General features: G+C 42.2%; 1 protein-coding gene across 7 annotated transcripts in view; it reads right to left on the bottom strand.

Annotated features, from left to right (window-relative positions):
- Positions 1-18657, bottom strand: part of GRID2 (glutamate ionotropic receptor delta type subunit 2) — an 818982-nt gene that overhangs the window by 120110 nt on the left and 680215 nt on the right. For all 7 annotated transcript variants that reach the window (XR_014515533.1, XR_014515534.1, XM_083458633.1 and 4 more), the window contains exons 12-13: positions 14960-15098; positions 5057-5252 (exon numbers count right to left, since the gene is read on the bottom strand). Coding sequence is in view for 5 of the 7 variants with exons in the window: in XM_083458633.1 (XP_083314759.1) it covers positions 5057-5252; positions 14960-15098 (335 nt within the window). In the remaining 2 variants the exon portion in view is untranslated. The remainder of the gene's footprint in view (positions 1-5056; positions 5253-14959; positions 15099-18657) is intronic.

The raw sequence follows: 18657 nt of genomic DNA, 5'->3' as shown, positions 1-18657 counted from the left end.
TGAAGCGTCTGTAACCTGAAGCGTCTGTAACCCAAGGTACCACTGTACTAAGTTAGATGGAATAATGATTTGATATGTATGGCAGCTTTCTTTGTTGCTAATGGTTTACAAGGCATGATACAAAAGGGGAAAGGGGCAGGAAGAGAAGAGAAGAGGGAAATAAACAATATTTTTAATAGCATCTGGCTGCTGAAGGAAGTTTCGCCTAGCTCTCTCACTGCTCCTTTTGATGCAGCCAGGCAGATATGCAAAATAAAAAAAAAGATATCTGCAAACTTTTTTAACTTTTACAATTTAGTTAGAATTTCATTTGAAGGAGCAATATACATATTTTGCAAATGATAAAATATGGAGAGAAATAAGACAGCATTGCTGGTTAGGTTGAAAATTACTAGAGACCAACAAGATTATGTAGAGGATTTGAAAGTATTTTCTTCCGAAAGAACACTCTAGATGTAAAAAATAAAATAAACAGTGAGGATTATAACTCCCCCACCACCACCACCACACACACAAGCTGGCTATTCTTCTAGCTGGTTGATAACAAACCAAACACTATTTGCAACAAGGCTTTTAGGCATCAGCTTTTCCAAGACACCCCCTGATGTGTTGACAGGTTGTAAGATACTAAATGTGACTACTGGGAAAGCTGACAGGGGATTAGGCATCGTCCCTGCCATTGCTATCAAGCTTTCATGGGTGAGTCAGGCTCAGGTATTATTCTGAAAGCAGGTTAACTATCTGCTACAAAGCAGCTGAAGAAAATCCACCCACAGTCATTCAACCCAGAGTTGTTCAGCGGTCCCTGCTCCTTAAAATCCCAGACTGGACAGGAGTAGATAATTTGCAAATGGGTCACAACCCAAGTCTTTTCACAGTGTGTTTATCAAAGCTCTTTTGCTGTCTAACAATAGAAATGGCCTTTAAAAAATATGTTTCTTTGTAATACATACAAGCTTGCAAATATACTGTTGTGAGTTGGGGTGTGTGTGGTTAGGCTGCACGCCTGAGTCCCTTCTAATTCCTGGATCTGATAAGGATTCAATTGCTGGAATAGCCAGGGCCAGCTTCTTGGTGAGGTAATGGCCTGAGCATGGGTAACAAACGAATTGGCTCTGTGCCAGAGGGGGGTCTTGGCATCTGCACAGCCCAGGACCTCCATACACACTGCCCAGACCTGCACTCCAGAGAGGTCACTTTGGTGCTCCTAATGTAGCAAAAACAACATGGGAAGCAGCAGTTATGAGTTACGGGTGTCTGCAGCCATAGCAGGTGCTGTCATTCTTCAGTGGTTTGAATTCACCCCTGAAGGAACACTCCATTGTCTCTTAAGACAGACAGATGCCGACAAGTACAATCCAACTTCTTGGTGATGATTTTGTTTAACACTGTCAACCTGATGTTGTGGATTACAACTTCCATCACCCCAACAAGTTTGGTCACGAGTCAGGGATAATGGGAGTTGTAGTGTAAAACATGGAGGGCACCAGGTTGGGGAAGGCTGCCCCAATGACTTTGGCCTTTTGAGAGTCAATATGTTCTCATATGTATAGTTTTGTGACAATTTCCATCACACCATTCCATTGTTACATTAGCATTGGAAAAACAACAAAAAACAAAACAGAGATCCATCAAATTAAGCTCTAGGGGAGACAATTTTGTGACACCTTAGCAGAGCAGCTGTATTAGAGCAGCATTGGTGGTATTATTTAACTGATGCCCTCTCCTGTCAATGCAAGCAGGTTAACTAACAGAGCCAAAGTATAATCCGACAGCAAATAAATAAAATAAAAATAAGAAAAAGCAGGGAAAGAAAAGCCCAGGGCTAAACAATTCTGCTGTAGTTTGTTGTATCTGCATAGAAGTCTGAATATTAATGTCGTGGGTTTGAGAGACAAAGACAAGCTTCTTTTATTGCAGAATCCAAGAGCTTTATTTCACTTGACAGTAATTCACAGTTTTCCTACTGGCTAAATATTTTGTATACCGAGTTAAATGCACTGCGGTATTATTCAAGCACATAATGATTCCTCTTCCCCCTCTGCAGTTGGGAAAAGGATTTTTTAACAGCAGAATGACTGAGGTAAAAATCCAAAATCTGTAAACTGGGCCACTGTACATCTGTACCCTATATAGAGGCATATAATGGGGTCAAGGGCATTTGGAACAGATGGATGTCAAAAGGCACAGCAAAGAATGATAATAGCAACAACAGAGGGGTGGATCCAGGCTAAGTTATTCAGAATTAGGTTTCATTGAAATCAGCGTGAAAGGTTAATTGTGATTAACTTAAGTCTTGTTGATTTCAATTAACTAATTTAAGGCACAATCCCACGATCCCTTGGAGGGTGTCTCAGGGGCTGTTATGATGCAGCAGACTACCCCCTCCACTAGTTCTGACAGCTATGTTTAGAGTAGCCAGCTGTGCGCCAACAAAAAAGAGGACAGAAAGGGCACACAGATTTGCATGAAATTTGCATGGTCTACTTTAGATGCATACATGCAAATTTTAAAATATTAGTATACTTTAGATAGAAATGCATGGCATCTCAACCCAGACAGATGGGTGGGGTATAAGTAATGTGTTGTTGTTGTTGTTGTTGTTGTTGTTGTTGTTAGACTGTGGCCATGATCTGCTCAGTCTAGTGTTCAGGTGCCAGCTGTTGATGGGCTACTTCAAAGCCCTCCTGCTCCAACTTCTAATGATTCTTTCTCTTTAACCAGAGCTGAACTGGAAAGCCCTTCAGAGAATGGAGTGCTTCAAATAAATGGCTTTCCTCTGACAAACAGGGGAATGTCCTCTGTAATGCAGGACATATGGCCACCCTAGGTATGCTTAATCTTGGCTCTCTGGTGTTGTCACTTGTTAATCTTAGAAAGCATAGCTAAGCAAAATGAATCAACTTAGGTAAAGATAGCCAAATGCCATGTCTTCAGGAAACCATATAAGAGTAACTTAGAATAACTTAGAATTACAAGTATCCCCCCACATATGCAGGGGTTACGTTCTGGGACCCTGTGTCCATAAGCGAAATTCGGGTAAGAGGGGAGTAACCTCTATAAAGCCTCTCAATGCCCATTTTTCCCCTGTCGCAGCTCTCTCTCCTGCTCTCTCCCCAATCCAGACCAAAATATCTGGATTTGTAGCTCTGGGGCTGGCTGGAAGCTGGCAGATGCATGAGAAAGTGGCTGTGGCGCTTGTGCTACCCTGTGGGTCAGCTGTTAGCTGGGAAGGCTGAGCAGCCTGAGCAAAGCCTCACTGTGCCTAAGGATTCTTTGAGGCTTCCTCTGCCCTCACCGATGGCACTGCAGGGATGTCTTCTTTGGACTGCAGGGAGGGCCTCTTTGCGAGCCACAAGGACTTGCCAGCTCTTCCCTGTCTTTTCTGGGTATGACATATATGGTCACGTGCAACTTGATCACACGTAACAGGGGAGGGATTCCTGTACCTGCTACCATGGTACACTGGTTCTTTGTCTTAGCTAAAGGATAACAGTCAGTGCATATCCTTGCTTGATGTTTCAATGGCTCCTATTTCTTTTCAGAAACCCATTTATATTTATCACATTTATATCTCACCTTTCCTCAAGGTTCTCCCTTCTCCATTTTATTCTCACAACAACCCTATGAGGCAGGTAACATTGAGAGACAGTGACTGCTTGAAGGGTGCCCATGAACTTCATGGCTGAGTGCAGATTCAAACTCTGGTCTCCCAGGTCATAATCTAACCATTCCATTGCACTGGATCCCCAGAAGGGGGGGGAAATCAACCATGTTCTCCCCCATTCCATCAGGAATATTACAAGAAGACCTGCAAACGTATACAGAAACATCTCTACCAAACACTACTTTCCCCCTGGTCAGTTACACTCTGTCTTTTTCTTTCCCATCCTTTAAAAATGTTGACATCAAACGTATTCCATGACATGTCTTGCTAGTGTGTTTTGGTACTCTTCTCCCTTTCCTCTGTTTTATGGTTGAGTCTCTGGTGGACCTTGCCTGATGGGGCTATATTAATAACGAACAGGGCTGTGACTCCTTTAAAGATACTAGAAAGTCCTCCTCTGCCTCTTGCTGTTCTTTTGTTATCAAGAGATCCATGGAAGGCCAGGGCTTCAGAGCAGCCTCTCTTTTCCTTCTTCTCTGTTTCCAGCTTCCCCTTTCTGAACTTCTATCAAATCTCGTAACATCAAGAATGAATCAAATATTCTAGGACATGAATTTCAATATGGAAAGAAGTCAAGAGCATTGGGGGAGGGGGAAATCTGTGAGTTTTGACAGAACTGCAGAAACCTATAACCAAATTAGGGAGCAGGATGGGTTTTGAGCTGAATAGACAAATACTCATATTTTAACTATAAAACATAATCCAGAGTATTATATAAAGTATTATAAATCAAGCATCCAACAGCCATATTGTAATCTTGTTCTTCTCAGAGGTAAGTCCAAATTCAATGGAACTTACTCTCAGGAAAATGGAGTCACCATTGCAACCTGAATTATGAGGGTTTTAGCATGACTTAAGGATGACTGACTTTTGCTAGGTTGTACCCAAAGGCCTTTGTCCAAAAGCTCTGGAGCAGAGCCAGACATTTTGATATTCTCCATCTCATTTGTTCCCTTCCAGGTTACAAAGCACAACACCCAGCTGCAATATTACAACATTGTTCTTCCTACTGAGTAAGAAGAATCTGCTTCTCTGAGCAAAAACCACTGGTTCTTATCCTATGGTGAATGACCTTTTTCTTCCTTATTTGTGGAGCAAAACAGATAAGTAAATATATGCACACTAAAAAGGGGAAGTGTTTCACTCTTTGAGAGAAGAATGAGGTTTTTAAACTTTCCATTTCAAAAATAATAATGAAGGAAATGAAGTGCTCGATTTCCTTTGTTAGGTAGGAACAGACTATATGAGCTGCCTGCCAGAATCGGTACACGATCATTGTTTTTTATGTTCCCATTCTACAAACAGCAGAAGCTAAACACCCTTTGCAAAAGTATCAAGCAGGAAGAGAGTTTCCATTTGTCAAGGAAAAAGGCCGGCCGCTGCCCTTACCTTTTGAATGCCTGCTTGGGATTCTTGCACGTTATTCTCTGACCCGTTACTTCGGTTAATCATCTGCCACAGTTTCGAATACATGTTGTTCTTCTCGAACGGATTCATCCCTTTCACCCGAACGTGCTCATAGACCGCGGAGTCCAGGACGGTGCCATAAGGAATATCAGTCTGTCTGGAGAGATCCTGGAGAGACCTTAAGTGTTGGTAAAGATAAGAAACACAAGAGACATGACTCCACATTTTCATGCTACAGGCAAGCAAAGGGCAACATGTATGATGAGACAGCTGTCAAGTCATTTTTGTTTTATTCTTAAAAGTCAAAGCAAGGCTAAGAGAATTACCTTTATAGTTTAAACCACAAGGGAAGCTATAGAGGGGAAAGGAGAGGGAAGGAAAGATAATGGATTTTTAAAACAAGAAAGACCTGCACAAACCAGAGCAGTGTTAGCAAGCTTTATTTTAAAGGTCGAAACAAGGAGGGGAGGAAGCAGGTTTTTTATGGGGTAATTTATTTCATTTATATCCCACCACTGGGATTCATAGATTCCCCAAGGTGGTTCACAAGCATTGTTTTGGTTTTGGTTTTATTATGTACTTTTGTGCTCTCATTTTTATCTTTATGTTGTGGACTGCCCTGCGATCTTCGGATGAAAGGCGGTATACAAATTTAATAACTAATAATAACAATAATGATTAATCAACAATAAATGGTTTAAAACAGGGGTGGGAAACCTTTTTCAGACTGAGGGCCACACAGTGGCAGAGCTTCATGCTCCGGCCCTGGGGGGTGGAGAGCAAGTGGGGGCGGGGCTGGCGTGTGTCCTGGGGGCGTGGCACCCCACCGGGATCATGCTGTCGGGGACTGTGCGCTCCCCCTCTTCCCCCTCTTCCTCCGCCAGTGGGGCCACATTCCATTTAGGGAAAACTTCCAAGGGCCACATGCCAAAGACAAAAGTGGGTGGAGCAACAAATTTAAATTTCAGTCTTGTACAATAGGCTACTTTCAACTCTATCCTCCATTCAGGGAAGCAAGAGGTACGATCAGAATTAAAAGACACATTCAAGCAGGACATGAAGCCAATAGCTCTGTGTGGCTGGGGAGGGAGTCTGGCCTGGGGAGAGCTAAAAGTTCCTGATTAAGTTCTTTTAAAACTTAACAATCATAAAAATGTGTGTGTGTGTAAAATATCAAAGCACAGAACCAGAGCTAAGACAAATTATTTATTTCTTATGTTTTGCAGCTTTTACCAAATTGTGCTTAAGGTAGCTGCAGCAACAGAATGCAAAGTAAAATATAAAATAGCATCAAAAAATAACAACAATAATTTTCTCAGTTTTTTGAATTTCACCCATACTTGCCAAACTGGTGGCAAGGCCTTTCTCCTCAGGCGTGGATCAACATCTCTGCCAAAACAGTCACCATCACAGACCAAGCACATGCTTTAGGACTTTACTGCATAGTAAAATCCTAAAACACAAAAGTAGCACCCTGGCCATCCATCGAAGATCTTAGGAAACTCAACTATTGTTAGAATATTTTCGGAGTACTGTGATTACACTGTATTCTGAGATTTCAATATTCCCATGGTTCTGGCTGGTTGCAGGAGTGCATGAAAGATTGATGCACACCCATAGCACGTAGGAAGCTGCCTTACACCGAGTTAGGCCATTGGTCCATCTAGTTCAGTATTGTTTGCACCGACTGGCAGCAGGTTTCCAGAGTCCTGCCTGGTAACACCAGGGATGGATCTGGGGACCTTCTGCATGCAGTGCATGTACTCTGCCACGGAGTGATCACCCTGCCCAGGTTATATGCATGCCATTGCCCTACCCACAATGGCCTCTATGCATGGTAGGGATGCTTTGGCTCTAAGCTGAAGTTTACCTGACTCATTGCTTGATAGTACGAATGTGCATCTGTTTCAGGATGAAACAAAGGGTTTCCTTGTTACTGAGGGCTGAATCTTTAGGCCACGGTTCTCAAGTATGCAGGGAGCCTTCATGCATACAAAAGTCATCCTTATCCCGTGATGGGCTGGGAAAAGTCATGGAAACTGAGGGGCTAAAAACTCAATGCACAGCCTCAAAGCCCTGCTTGTACTAGGGTTGCCACTTCACTCTGGAAACACTTGAAGAAGACTATTGTAAATAGAGGTAAATGACAATGTTATGTCTCGTGAAAAGATTGCCTTCCTTTCCAGGAATTGCATTTTTATAGGCAGAATGGTCTATATGAGAACACATTTTACACAACCTAGCTGTTATGTATTATCTGTAATGGTGGAAAAGAATGGTTTTGCAACTCAGTAAGTATGGAGGAGAAAGACATTTACTCAATGCTGCTGTTTGTGAAGCTGGGTGCTACATCAAGAACTGTGTATATTAAAAATGACAAAGAAATGAGACTTCTGCAATGTGATATTTGGATAGTAGTTTGATGGGAAAGTACTGCACCAGGAAAGCATAAGCTAGAATTCATGTGACAGAGACCCAAGACCTTTTGAGGAAACATCCAGAATTCAGCAGAAGAGTGGAGATAGTATCTATTGCCCCTGCTCCCAGACCTCCAGGCATCCAAGAGAAAGTAGGAACAGAACCACTTCATGTACCCATAGGGTCAGGGTCCGTCCAAGACATTTTGGCACCTGAGGTGAACCACAAAATGGTGTGCCTTCTCCCCAACAGGAAAGAAGGGGGAAGTGAAGATCAACATCAGGAAAAGGTGAGGTAAGAAAGATCTATATTGGGCTCTGCTGACTAAGTGGATCCTGTCACCCAAGGCTGTTGCCTCACCTTGCCTTGTAGTGGGCAGACCCTGTAGCTTTCTATGCAGTCCATTCATTTGGTAACCAGTCCTCCTGTGGTCACCACAGAAGCAAGGATCTCTGTTATCCCTTCCATCTTCTCCTCCTTTCTAGACTTTGAGGAAGGGTCAAGCGGGTCCTTCCTCAAAGTGAGACATTTTGGGCACAGTGTCTACCCACAGTGGAGAAAGGCTGTTACTACAACCAAAATTCCTCACCCCCTTGCAAGGCATGCATTTGCCTAATCCAGGGCTAAAATTTCTTCAGAAATGCAGGAGAAAAAAACCCATTGCCTATGTTTTGATGAATTCTTTATGATTTAGACCCCCATATACAACAAAATGAGGTTCTGACTTGCACTGTATTTTTCATAGAAAGATTTGATTTTAATGAACCGGGGATTTCTCAACTTTTTGTTGTTTTGGCAGTCCTCTAACTTCTTCATCTTGCTCTCAGTGTGTTTTCTACCCAACCCCGTTGGTTTTTTATATGGACATATGCAAATTAGAATCCTTAAGTATACGGCTCTGAAATACCACTGGTTTCAAATCAGTTTCCTGATGGTCCCTGAAAGTCTGCAGACCTGACATATTTCCCTCTATTTACCCATCCTTGTGGACCACTTAACCATGCCTTTATTTTTTTAATGACATTCATTAGACTTCTGAAGGTCTACTGCAATCTAACACCTAGGAGCCATTAAGGCTTTGCTGGCACAAATTAGCTTCATGCAAGTGCACAAATCTAAGTGATGACACTTAAGGACAGATAAAGGGGCTAGATGTGTGCAGTCTTTTGAAAAGCTAACAGCAAATTACTAATGCCCATGTAGCATGTTGGAAAATGTTAACACAAACTTATAGAATGCCATTAGTTTCAAAGGAAGGTCTTCGGGTACAATCTGTTGGTCTGATAAGTATACAATGGAACAGAGGAATGGTGGGAGGCCTCAGCTGGGGAACCCCCAAGGGATGAAGGCCCAGGGATTGGTGGTGAGACAACGATGAATGATCAGAGAGAGAAGAGGGAAAAGCCTGGGAGAGGGAGGTGTTGGAAACTAAAGAGGTAATGGGGTTTAGTGAGCAGGGGGAGCAGAGAGCAGAGGTGGAAGCAGGAGAAGAGGGAGGCCAAGAGGCAGAGATGAGTCAGGCTAGTGAAGAAGCCAAGGTATCTCCCCCTCCTGCTGTGACCAGCTCCCCTCACCCCATGTCTCCCAGGACCAGAAGAGGTGTGAAGAGGGAGAAGCAGAGACAGGCACATCGGTGTAGTTTCAGACTGCTTGAGAATGACCAGGGGGAGGAGGATATTTAGGCAGCTGTGGGAAGATGGGGATTTTCAGGCTCCACAGCTGCCTCATAGGAGCATGACCTACTGAGAAGAGCTGCTGTGCTCATTAGGCCTGGCACCCTTGAGCAGGCCTTGTTTCTTCTAATAAAGAATTAACTTTATTAATTGTGATTTATTGCTGGCTGGCTCCATGGCAATGGTTGAGTAATATAATAGGGCTGTTTTCCACTGATATACACATGCCTGATCTGTGCGCAGAAGGGGATGCCTCCCCCCCCCCTCCACATCTTTTGAAAAAGAACATAAGACTAAAAGAGCTGACAGGATGCAGTGGACAGACAGTGGTTTCATTTCCCTGCTCAGCCACAAAACCCACAGAGTAACCTTTGACCAAGCACTCTCTCTCAGATGAATGTTTGTCAAAGTGTTGTTGCATATATAAAACGGAACATTTTCATGTACGTTAGCTTAAGTGCTGGATGCAAACATAACATAAACATTGTATTCTAGGGCAGATTCTTCTGTGAGGAAATGTTACAACATTTGGGGTTTTTTAGTTAATAAAAAAATGGTAAGGGGGAGGGACATAATAAGAGATGCATAAGATTATGCATAAAGATTGGCAGATTCAGGACAGACAAAAGAAAGTACTTCTCCACACATAACATAGTACAACTATGGATAAGACATATCCACAAGACATAGTACTGGATACCATCTTGAGTGTCTTTAAATGAGCATTAGACAAATGCATGATAGATAAGGCTATCAATGACTACTAGTCACAATTGCCATGGATTACATTATGCCTCTGAATACTGCTTGCTGAAGAACATGATTGGTGGAAGTGCTGTGGTGCTCATGTTCTGCTTGACAACAGCTTGGCCACTTTGTGAACACCATGTGAACAAACCAGAATACTGGATTGGATGGGCCTTTGACTCTTCTTACGTTGAAGAAGGAAAAATGGTCAGCTGAATTCTGATGTAGGCATTTAATAATGCTGTGCTGGATCAGGGCATTCCAACAGATAGGGTCATTATGTACATGTGCATGCTGGACGTTGTGATGGTGTTTCTGATTGACTAGTATCACTAGAAACTAGATTTGTTAGCTCTCCCTCTTCAGGACAGACCCTATCCTTTGACAGAGTGAGGCAGCTGCCTCAAGTGGCAGCTACTGAGGGTCAGGAAGCAGTGCCAAGATGTTAAGAGCTGTGTGCACCACAGCTGCCAAATCTAGCCTGCTGGTGTCAGTTGTGCTGAAGTATACCTTCCCACTCCCACTAGCTGGCTTCTGTATGTGGAATGTGAAGAGGTACCATCTTGTTCTTTGCTTTTGGCAGCAAAATGTCTTGAGCTGTCCCCGCCCCCCTCCCTTGATGCTGTCAGTGTTCCAGACAGCACTGTGCACATTTGTGTTCCTATAAATGAGGTTTAATGCTTCAGTTTGTCAAAGCTTTGAAACAATGTGATGAAGGTTGCTGTAAAAATGTAAGACACCGCCATTTCTAATTTCAAGTCGCCACCACTTCTCTTAATAACCTTCTGCATCTCCTGACAGCGCTCTTCGCAACATCACATCATATATTGTAATATCCTGCAATTGTAAGGGTACTTGCTGTGCACATTATGGGAATGGGGTAGGAGGAAGCAGTTCCTAAGTCCCCGGTTTCTAATGAGAACACCTTGCAAATTTTAATCAGTTGCTTACAGGACTCAGTGTGGCTATATAATTCCCCAACATAACAGCCAGCGCAACAATTTCCCCTACATGTATTGCTGTTAGTATAAATGATAGGTGCAACAGATGCTGTAGAACAGTCTGTTGGGAAACAGCAGTGGGGAAAAATATTTTCCCTGCACATCTTAAAACTCTAGGAGTTATTCTTTCGTCTCTCAAAAGGCAGACCAACGCAGTGCCATAAATGAGTTTCCTTTCCCAACAGCTTGATAGAGAGACGATAAGAGAATGAGTTAAAGGAAGTATGATTATAAAGAGAAAGGTTACGATACAGAGGAGAAAATCCTCCAACAAACTCCATTTAGAGGGAAGACAGTAGCTCAATGGGAGAACACATCCTTTACCTGCAGAATGTCCCATGTTCAACCCCAGACTCTCCAGTTAAAGGGATCCAGATGACTATCATACCTGACCCAAAGCTATGCTACTTTGGGCTGATGGAAGTTATAGTCCTACAACATCTGGAGGGCACCATGTTGGCTATGGTTGCTCTACAGAGCTGTTGATGGCCAGAGAAGAAATACTAGGATATGGACAAATAGCATGACCACAGCACCTGTTACTTGCATTCCTATCCCCAGCTTTCATTGTGAACCTTACTGACTATGCTATTTTGTCAACACAAATCCAGAATTTCCAATAGGTCAGCTCAAGCAGAAGGCAAACCTTGTGTTGGGATTGGAACACTGAAAAGAGCACACCTAGTCCCAGCAGTAAAAGGCACTTGTATTATTATTGCACACTACTTAGCAACTATGCTATTAAGCAGTATATAAATGGTTAAGCAGACAAACAACCCCCTCTTCACTTCCCCAAAATTACAGTTCCAAGGACAGTCTGACTGATCACTAAGTCAGTTTATGTCTAATGGTGCCAACCACAGTTTTGTATTGCGGTAGCCAGGATCAGAACACTGGGTTTTATCAACTCCCCATATTTAGCTTTTTTTTTTAACACCCCCCCCCCCTCAAAACCCCCACGAAAAACCACAACAATGAAAAACAACTAATTTCGGCCCTGACATTTTGTAATTCCTCAGCAACACTCTTTTCAGAATTGGAAGGTATTGATTACACAGGAGTTGCAAACTAGAAAACAGATTTTTATGATTCCACACAGCAAACAGCAACATGTCTGCTGAGCATGAGGCTGCTATTAGAACTGTCTTGTAAGCTGTCTGTGCAGAAGCAATTAGTCACTAAATAATGAGGCCAAACATCTTATTGCTTATTCTGAAGCACACACTTATTTATCGCTCTAATTCAGATAAAGCTTTGCCCATGGAGCTCTAGCTCTCTCTCTCTCTCTCTCTCTCTCTCTCTCTCTCTCTCTCTCTCGTTATAAGGAATAAAGGAGACAGGGCAGAGGAAAGCAAATGCTCTGAGGCATATTGGAAAGTACCACTGGTGTTATCTCAGTTGTTTATAGGTAGGTCTGGATGGATCAGGTTAATCCCACTCCAAAACAACACCAACACCACATAACCTGGCAAACTGGAGAAAACACAGCATTCTCCCTTTCTTTGAAAAGAAACATTTATTGGATTTAAGCATCAATGGCCCTCTCCAACAGCAACACTGTAGATTGCCTTCCTCAGCCTTCCTTATGAGGGATTTTCAGTTTGATCTCAATTATGGCATGAGAAAATGAAATGGAAAAGAAACTGCAGTATCATTCTTCACACATGTGTACCACAGCACGTTTTTATACTATAGGTTATTCTGTCATTATCATTATCATTATCATTATTTTGTAGGGAATGCAAGTATTATACTCTCTATTTTTACCTCTCAGGGTGCTCAGTTGACACGCCCCTGTGTCAGAAGAATGCATGAGGGCAGATTGTAGTTCCCAATTCCACCACTCAGCAGTGGCATTCACTTGCTGACTGCATCTTTGGAATGAATCAGAATGGGCTCTAGGTGTGTACCAATATAGGCACATAGAGCTCTTCCACTTGAGGGTGTGGGGGCATTTCTACTCTTCCTCTTTGCTCCCTTTCATCTCTACTCATTTCTCTGCCTGAGGCTTCACTTGCAGCAGAAAGAGGTGCAAAAGAGGTGTGGTGGTGGTAATAATAATAATAATAATAATAATAATAATAATAATAATAATAATAATTTTATTATTTGTACCCCATGCATCTGACTGGTTGCCCCAGCCAAACAGAATCCTGGTAGAACCCTGAGGTTGTACCACAGAATGTACCATGCAAGATCGATGGTTGGGAACTCCACTTTTGAATACCCCTCCCATTTCTTTTTAAAAAGCTATAGTCTAGCTTTGGGGTCACTGATGCAGCATCTGTGAAAGTAATGAATAGCCACCATTCAAAATAATGAATATCCACAACTGAAAATAATGAATAGTTGGAATTTGAAGGTGACCAATAACCACTATTGGAAAGTTACAGATAGGTAGCCGTGTTGGTCTGCCATAGTCAAAATAAAAAAAAATTCCTTCCAGTAGCACCTTAAAGACCAACTAAGTTAGTTCTTGGTATGAGCTTTCGTGTGCATGCACACTTCTTCAGATACCTGAATCTGAAGAATATCTGAGGTATCTGAAGAAGTGTGCATGCACACGAAAGCTCATACCAAGAACTAACTTAGTTGGTCTTTAAGGTGCTACTGGAAGGAATTTTTTTATTTTCACTATTTGAAAGTGACTGATGGAAACCAGCCAATAAGTACAGCTGAAATTCATCAACAGCCACCATGTTGTATTTAATATTGGGTTGGGGGGGGGGGAACTAAACTGAAAGTTTTTTTTTAAAAAAATTTCTGTTGTTTTCTATTGACCTAATAAATGCCAAGACCCTAACAGAAGTAAAACTTTGAGACTCCAGGATAATATCAAATAGTTAGGCTGGGCCAACCCCTTAAGAATAAGCAGGTAATCCAAGCTTGCATCCCTACACATAAATTTTGGACTGTGGGTAACACTCAACCTTTGAGTGATTGTGCTGAAATGGAAAAAGAACAAGGTATTTATTTATTTGTTTTTTTAAAAAGAACCCAAGCCTTAAGACCATCACTGGAGGTCTTGTGCTCCAGCCTGTTTTAGCAGATACTGAATTTGTGGGTAAAAGGCAGGGCCAACCCACCCATGGGGACAGGTGAGGCAACCACTTCAGATGGCAAAGTCCACAGGGACAGCAGTTCCCAATGTCAATCTTTATTCCCCACCTGATCGTGACATAGAGCTTCACTCACCCCTTCGTCCCTGGCAGGGAGGGACATTTTTTGGTTGACCTCAGGCACCCAAATGTCTTGAGCCAGCCCTGGTAAAAAGAGCCACACTTTCTCAGTGGTGGCACATAAGCTGTGGAATTCATTGCCTGGGATGATGTGATGTGTCAGCCTCCCAATTTTTAGACAGGCATTGACGGTCTCTCCCCTCCCCCCATACAAGGCATTTCTTAACGGATTGTGCAGTTTTTATAGGCCACCTGTTTTTAATCGGTTGCACGGCTGCTATCTTTTATTTGCTTTAGTGCATTTTTATCGTCCTATTTGTATGCAATCTGCTTTAGGAGCTAGTGTTAAAAGCAGGATATAAATAACTGGGGGGGGGAATAGTTTTACTAGGGCGCAATGACTGGTACACAGGGAAGAACATGAAAATGAAATGGTAGCCTTGATTGGGTGGGGAAGTAAAAAACATGAACATTGTTAGGAAAAGTACTGGAGGATATGAACACAGTGGGTGGGTTGTGTCCATAGTGACTGGTAGGGTGGTATGTAGGGAGACCAACAGCAGGTGGAGCCAGAGCAAATGACAGATGCAGCCATAGCCAACGATAGGCTAGTTTTGCCCCCAACCTCCTGCCTGCTGAGTTCTACAGGGGGAAACTGGGACCAAGGAGGAACCTGAAAGTAGTGACACCTGCTGGACTCGTCGTCAGTAGGAATGCAGACAGGTGAGGGATGGCTGAGGCCAGGATGAGGCTGGTAGGGCATTGCTGCATTTGCCCAAAAATATGCCTTGCTGTATTATGGATAATTGTGATACTGGGGGACATATAAGCCCTTCCCTCTCCCTTTTGGAACTTGCAGTAACTTACTGGATGGAGTTCTCAATACGAGTGATGGTAAGAAAGGCCGCTAGGTTTGCTGTGTAGGACGAGATGACAATCAAGGCAAAGAGCCACCAGGCACCCATCATCATCCGAGTTGCCAGTGTTGTATAGGGAACCTCTCCTCCTGTGGAGTAGGAAATAGAGAGCAAGAAGACTTAATTGCAGCTTCCTTGTCATTTTATTTATTTAGCAAGTTTTATATACCTTTTAGTTAAAAGAAACACCTTATAAGTGGTTAACGTTAACATAGAAAAAAATATTTATTAACGATCTGAAATTAACAGACAGCAACTGACAGCAATTAGCAGACACAAAAATTATCAAAATATAGATATGCATAATAAAATTATGTATCTCTGCAGGCTTGCCTAAACAATCTTTTATATTATATTTTAGCAGATGTCACAAACAGTATGTTGAAGGCACCAGCCTCATATTAATTGACAGGGAGTTCCAAAGAATAGGGGCTTCCACAGTAAAATATAGATTCCTCACAAGTGTGGAACAAGCATTATGTGGCACTTCTAAAATGCTGGTTCTGCAGATCAAAGCAGTGGAGAGGGCACATATGGGACAAGGTGATCCTTCAAGTAAACTGGTCCCAAACTTCCTTATTCTAAGATCACAGCTCCATTGGTACCAATAGGATTATTCACTAGAGTAAAATGCACTAGGTTGGAGACTGTAATTGAGGCCTGCAAAGTGAAGACCATTAAAAGCATAAAGGGAGAGGGTTTGTCCGTACAACTGAGTTCTACAATGAGTTCATTCAGCAGTATATATATGTATGAAATATAGATATATATTAGATAGATAGCTATAGATGAGAAAAGGAGATTTTGTGAACTCTGAACAAAAGCAGCATATTTAAACACCTTAAACATTTCTACCTCATATATATGATCTTAATTAATGACCTTAATTAAACTCTTACAGTGCTTTGGAACTTATTAGTGGTATGCATTGGATCAATGGCAGGTTGTCAGTGGACTAGGGCAGGCATGTCCAACTTCCAAGACACTGTGATCTACTCCCACTTTAAAAAAATTGGCAGTGATCTACCCATTGGATTGACCAAAGTTGTTGAGCTGAAGTTGTTTGGTGGTGGTGGGGTGTCCTGCGATCGAACAGGGACACTCCGTGATCGTCGCTCGGTGAGTCATAATCAACCTGTTGGACATCCCTGGACAAGGGGGACTAGGCTAGTCTCCTAAATGTTTCCTGTAATTTAGAGTATTAAAGCCTGGAGCCTCCTTCCCAAAGTCCAGGAAGCTTCTGCTCACCTTAGGGAGGGAGACATGATGCTCTGACAGGGTCCAAGAGCCCTTAAGGTCCAAGAGTCCAACCTTCCCCAAACCTGCCTGGCTGTCTGTCAGAGGCCTGGTACCTCCTTTCCAAAGCTTGGGAAGCTTCTATGCATCTTGGGGAGGGAGGCGTGATGCTCCCTCCTGTGACATCAGGATGTCGCAGCATCACATACACAACGCCCCCCCACCAATCGCCCTCGCAAGATGGCCCCTCTGGCTCTAACTGTTCCCCTATTTCACCGCACGCCACTGCATTGGACCAATCCTGAACTGAAGTGGGGAACTTCAGAGCGATTCAGGGCTTTTCAGAGCCAAAGCAGGATCTCTCTGAAGTGCCCCAATCCAAAGGAGCTTAAGTGAATCCTTTTTTTTTTACCACATCAGGACTGTAAAGCTGCCCTTGCAAGAAAGCTGCAGCAGCTCTCCTTCTGAAAATTCACAGGCTTCATCTCTTTAGAATGGGCAAGCATGCCTGCAAATTTAATCAAATACAGTCAAGATAATAGTAATAATAATAATAATAATAATAATAATAATAATAATAATAATACTTATGGTTTATTTATAGAAAAGTGTTTGGGCTAGGCACTTTGAAGTCTGATTTTATTTATTAAAAAAGTAAAGGTGATTTTCTATAACTTTTTATGTTTTTGCTAGAACTGGATGAACTGTGCATGCTTGGGAAGTCCTTCTGAGGGGCTGATTCCTGCCAAATGTCAGAAGGATAGCTGCAGTGGTTTTTCCTGATACTTACAAACCAAAGGATGTGTCTAACATGAAAGGCCTCACTATTTATAAATTAATCACTGGGTTTTACACCCATATCAAGCGTGCCCCCACCCCGTTCTATCATTATTCTGAATTTCTAAAGCTAGCAATTATCAAACTCTTGATAACTGTTTTCTCGGGTAGGAGTACACTGAGAAAAAGATGGAAGAGCCAAGGTGCTTGTTCTTTCTTTAGAAATAAAATGTGGGGAAATCTGAGTTAATTATAAACGTTGTCCGGATCTTTTGTCTTTAAAAATAAAACCCTCTAAGTAAATAAGATCAATGTTGGTCTCTCATGCAGCCAGAAATACATTTACACCTACTTCTGAAACTGTATCATTATCAGAAATTAGAATCTCCTCGTTCTATCTAGAGATGCTAATTCAATATTAAGACTTTGGGAAGATGAAATGTTTAAGTGTAACTTGTAGAAACCTCATGTCATAGCTATAAATGAAATATTTTAATGGGTTATTTTCATTTTACAGGGTTTTTAAGGTAATGCTTTTTGGATGGTTTCAATCAAAAACCAAATTACAATCAAATGGAACTTTTTAGACAGGCAGACTAAATGAGCCCAATAGGACTGATTGTCCCTTTAACCTTCCAGTGTCAATCTCTGTAGTTTGCTGTGAATTAAATTGAAACAGGCGGGGTGGTGAAGGGGAAACCTGCAATTTCTCAAGAACATTTGTGTTCTCATTTTTCAAACTCATGAATAAAACTAAGTGCCATTTCCCACCGTTTTTAATTGAGGTGAATTTGCAGGAAGAAGAGGAACAACTGAAAGTCAACCTCATGTCTTTCATTCATAGATGAAGTTCTCCTGTAAGGAATTCATTCAAGGAAAGGAAGGAACTGGCTCTATCATTGTAGGATTTCTGTCCCACACAAGCTACCGTATTTTTCGCTCTATAACACGCACCAGACCATAACACTCACGTAGTTTTTAGAGGAGGAAAACAAGAAAAAAAATATTCTAAACGAAATAGTGGATATATGATTTTTGTGGTTCATGCTGTGGCCACAGACATGTGATCTGACAGTGAGTTTGGAGTAGCCCAATGCAAAAATCCTGAGAATCCATGTGGATCCATGCTTTGTAACCACGGAGGAGGAAAGGAAGGGGAACCATGGATCCTCTGCTCACGGCTGCAGCAGATCCCCCCCGCCACCCGCAGGCATTCGCTCCATAACACGCACAGACATTTCCCCTTACTTTCTAGGAGGAAAAAAGTGAGTGTTATGGTGCAAAAAATACGGTAAGTGTAGATATGTGTTGGCTCCAGACTTATAATGCAGTCCTACTCAGACCCTTTGGCTTCAATGGGACTTAATCTCAGGTAGCTACTGTGTATAGATTTGCTGCAGTCTTGGTCTTACTTAGAGTCAACCCATCAGAATCAATGGGACCTAAACTAGGGATGATTAAATTATGTCTCATTGTTTTCAATAGGCCTGCTCCAAACATGCTTTGGTCTGGAACTAGCCCCAGAGTTTCCAGTTTGCTAATGCCCTTGGACATTATGATGCAGATGTCTTTCTTTGGAAGGTAGTGCCTGCTCATAAAAACAGTGAGTGTGTTGCACATCTTTAACTTCCCCAG

The sequence above is a fragment of the Podarcis liolepis genome (assembly GCF_965112155.1).
Source record: "Podarcis liolepis genome assembly, chromosome: 9".
NCBI classification, from domain to species: Eukaryota; Metazoa; Chordata; class Lepidosauria; order Squamata; family Lacertidae; genus Podarcis; species Podarcis liolepis.
Note: the sequence above shows the minus strand (reverse complement) of the source record. Positions and strands in the feature narration are given on the sequence as shown.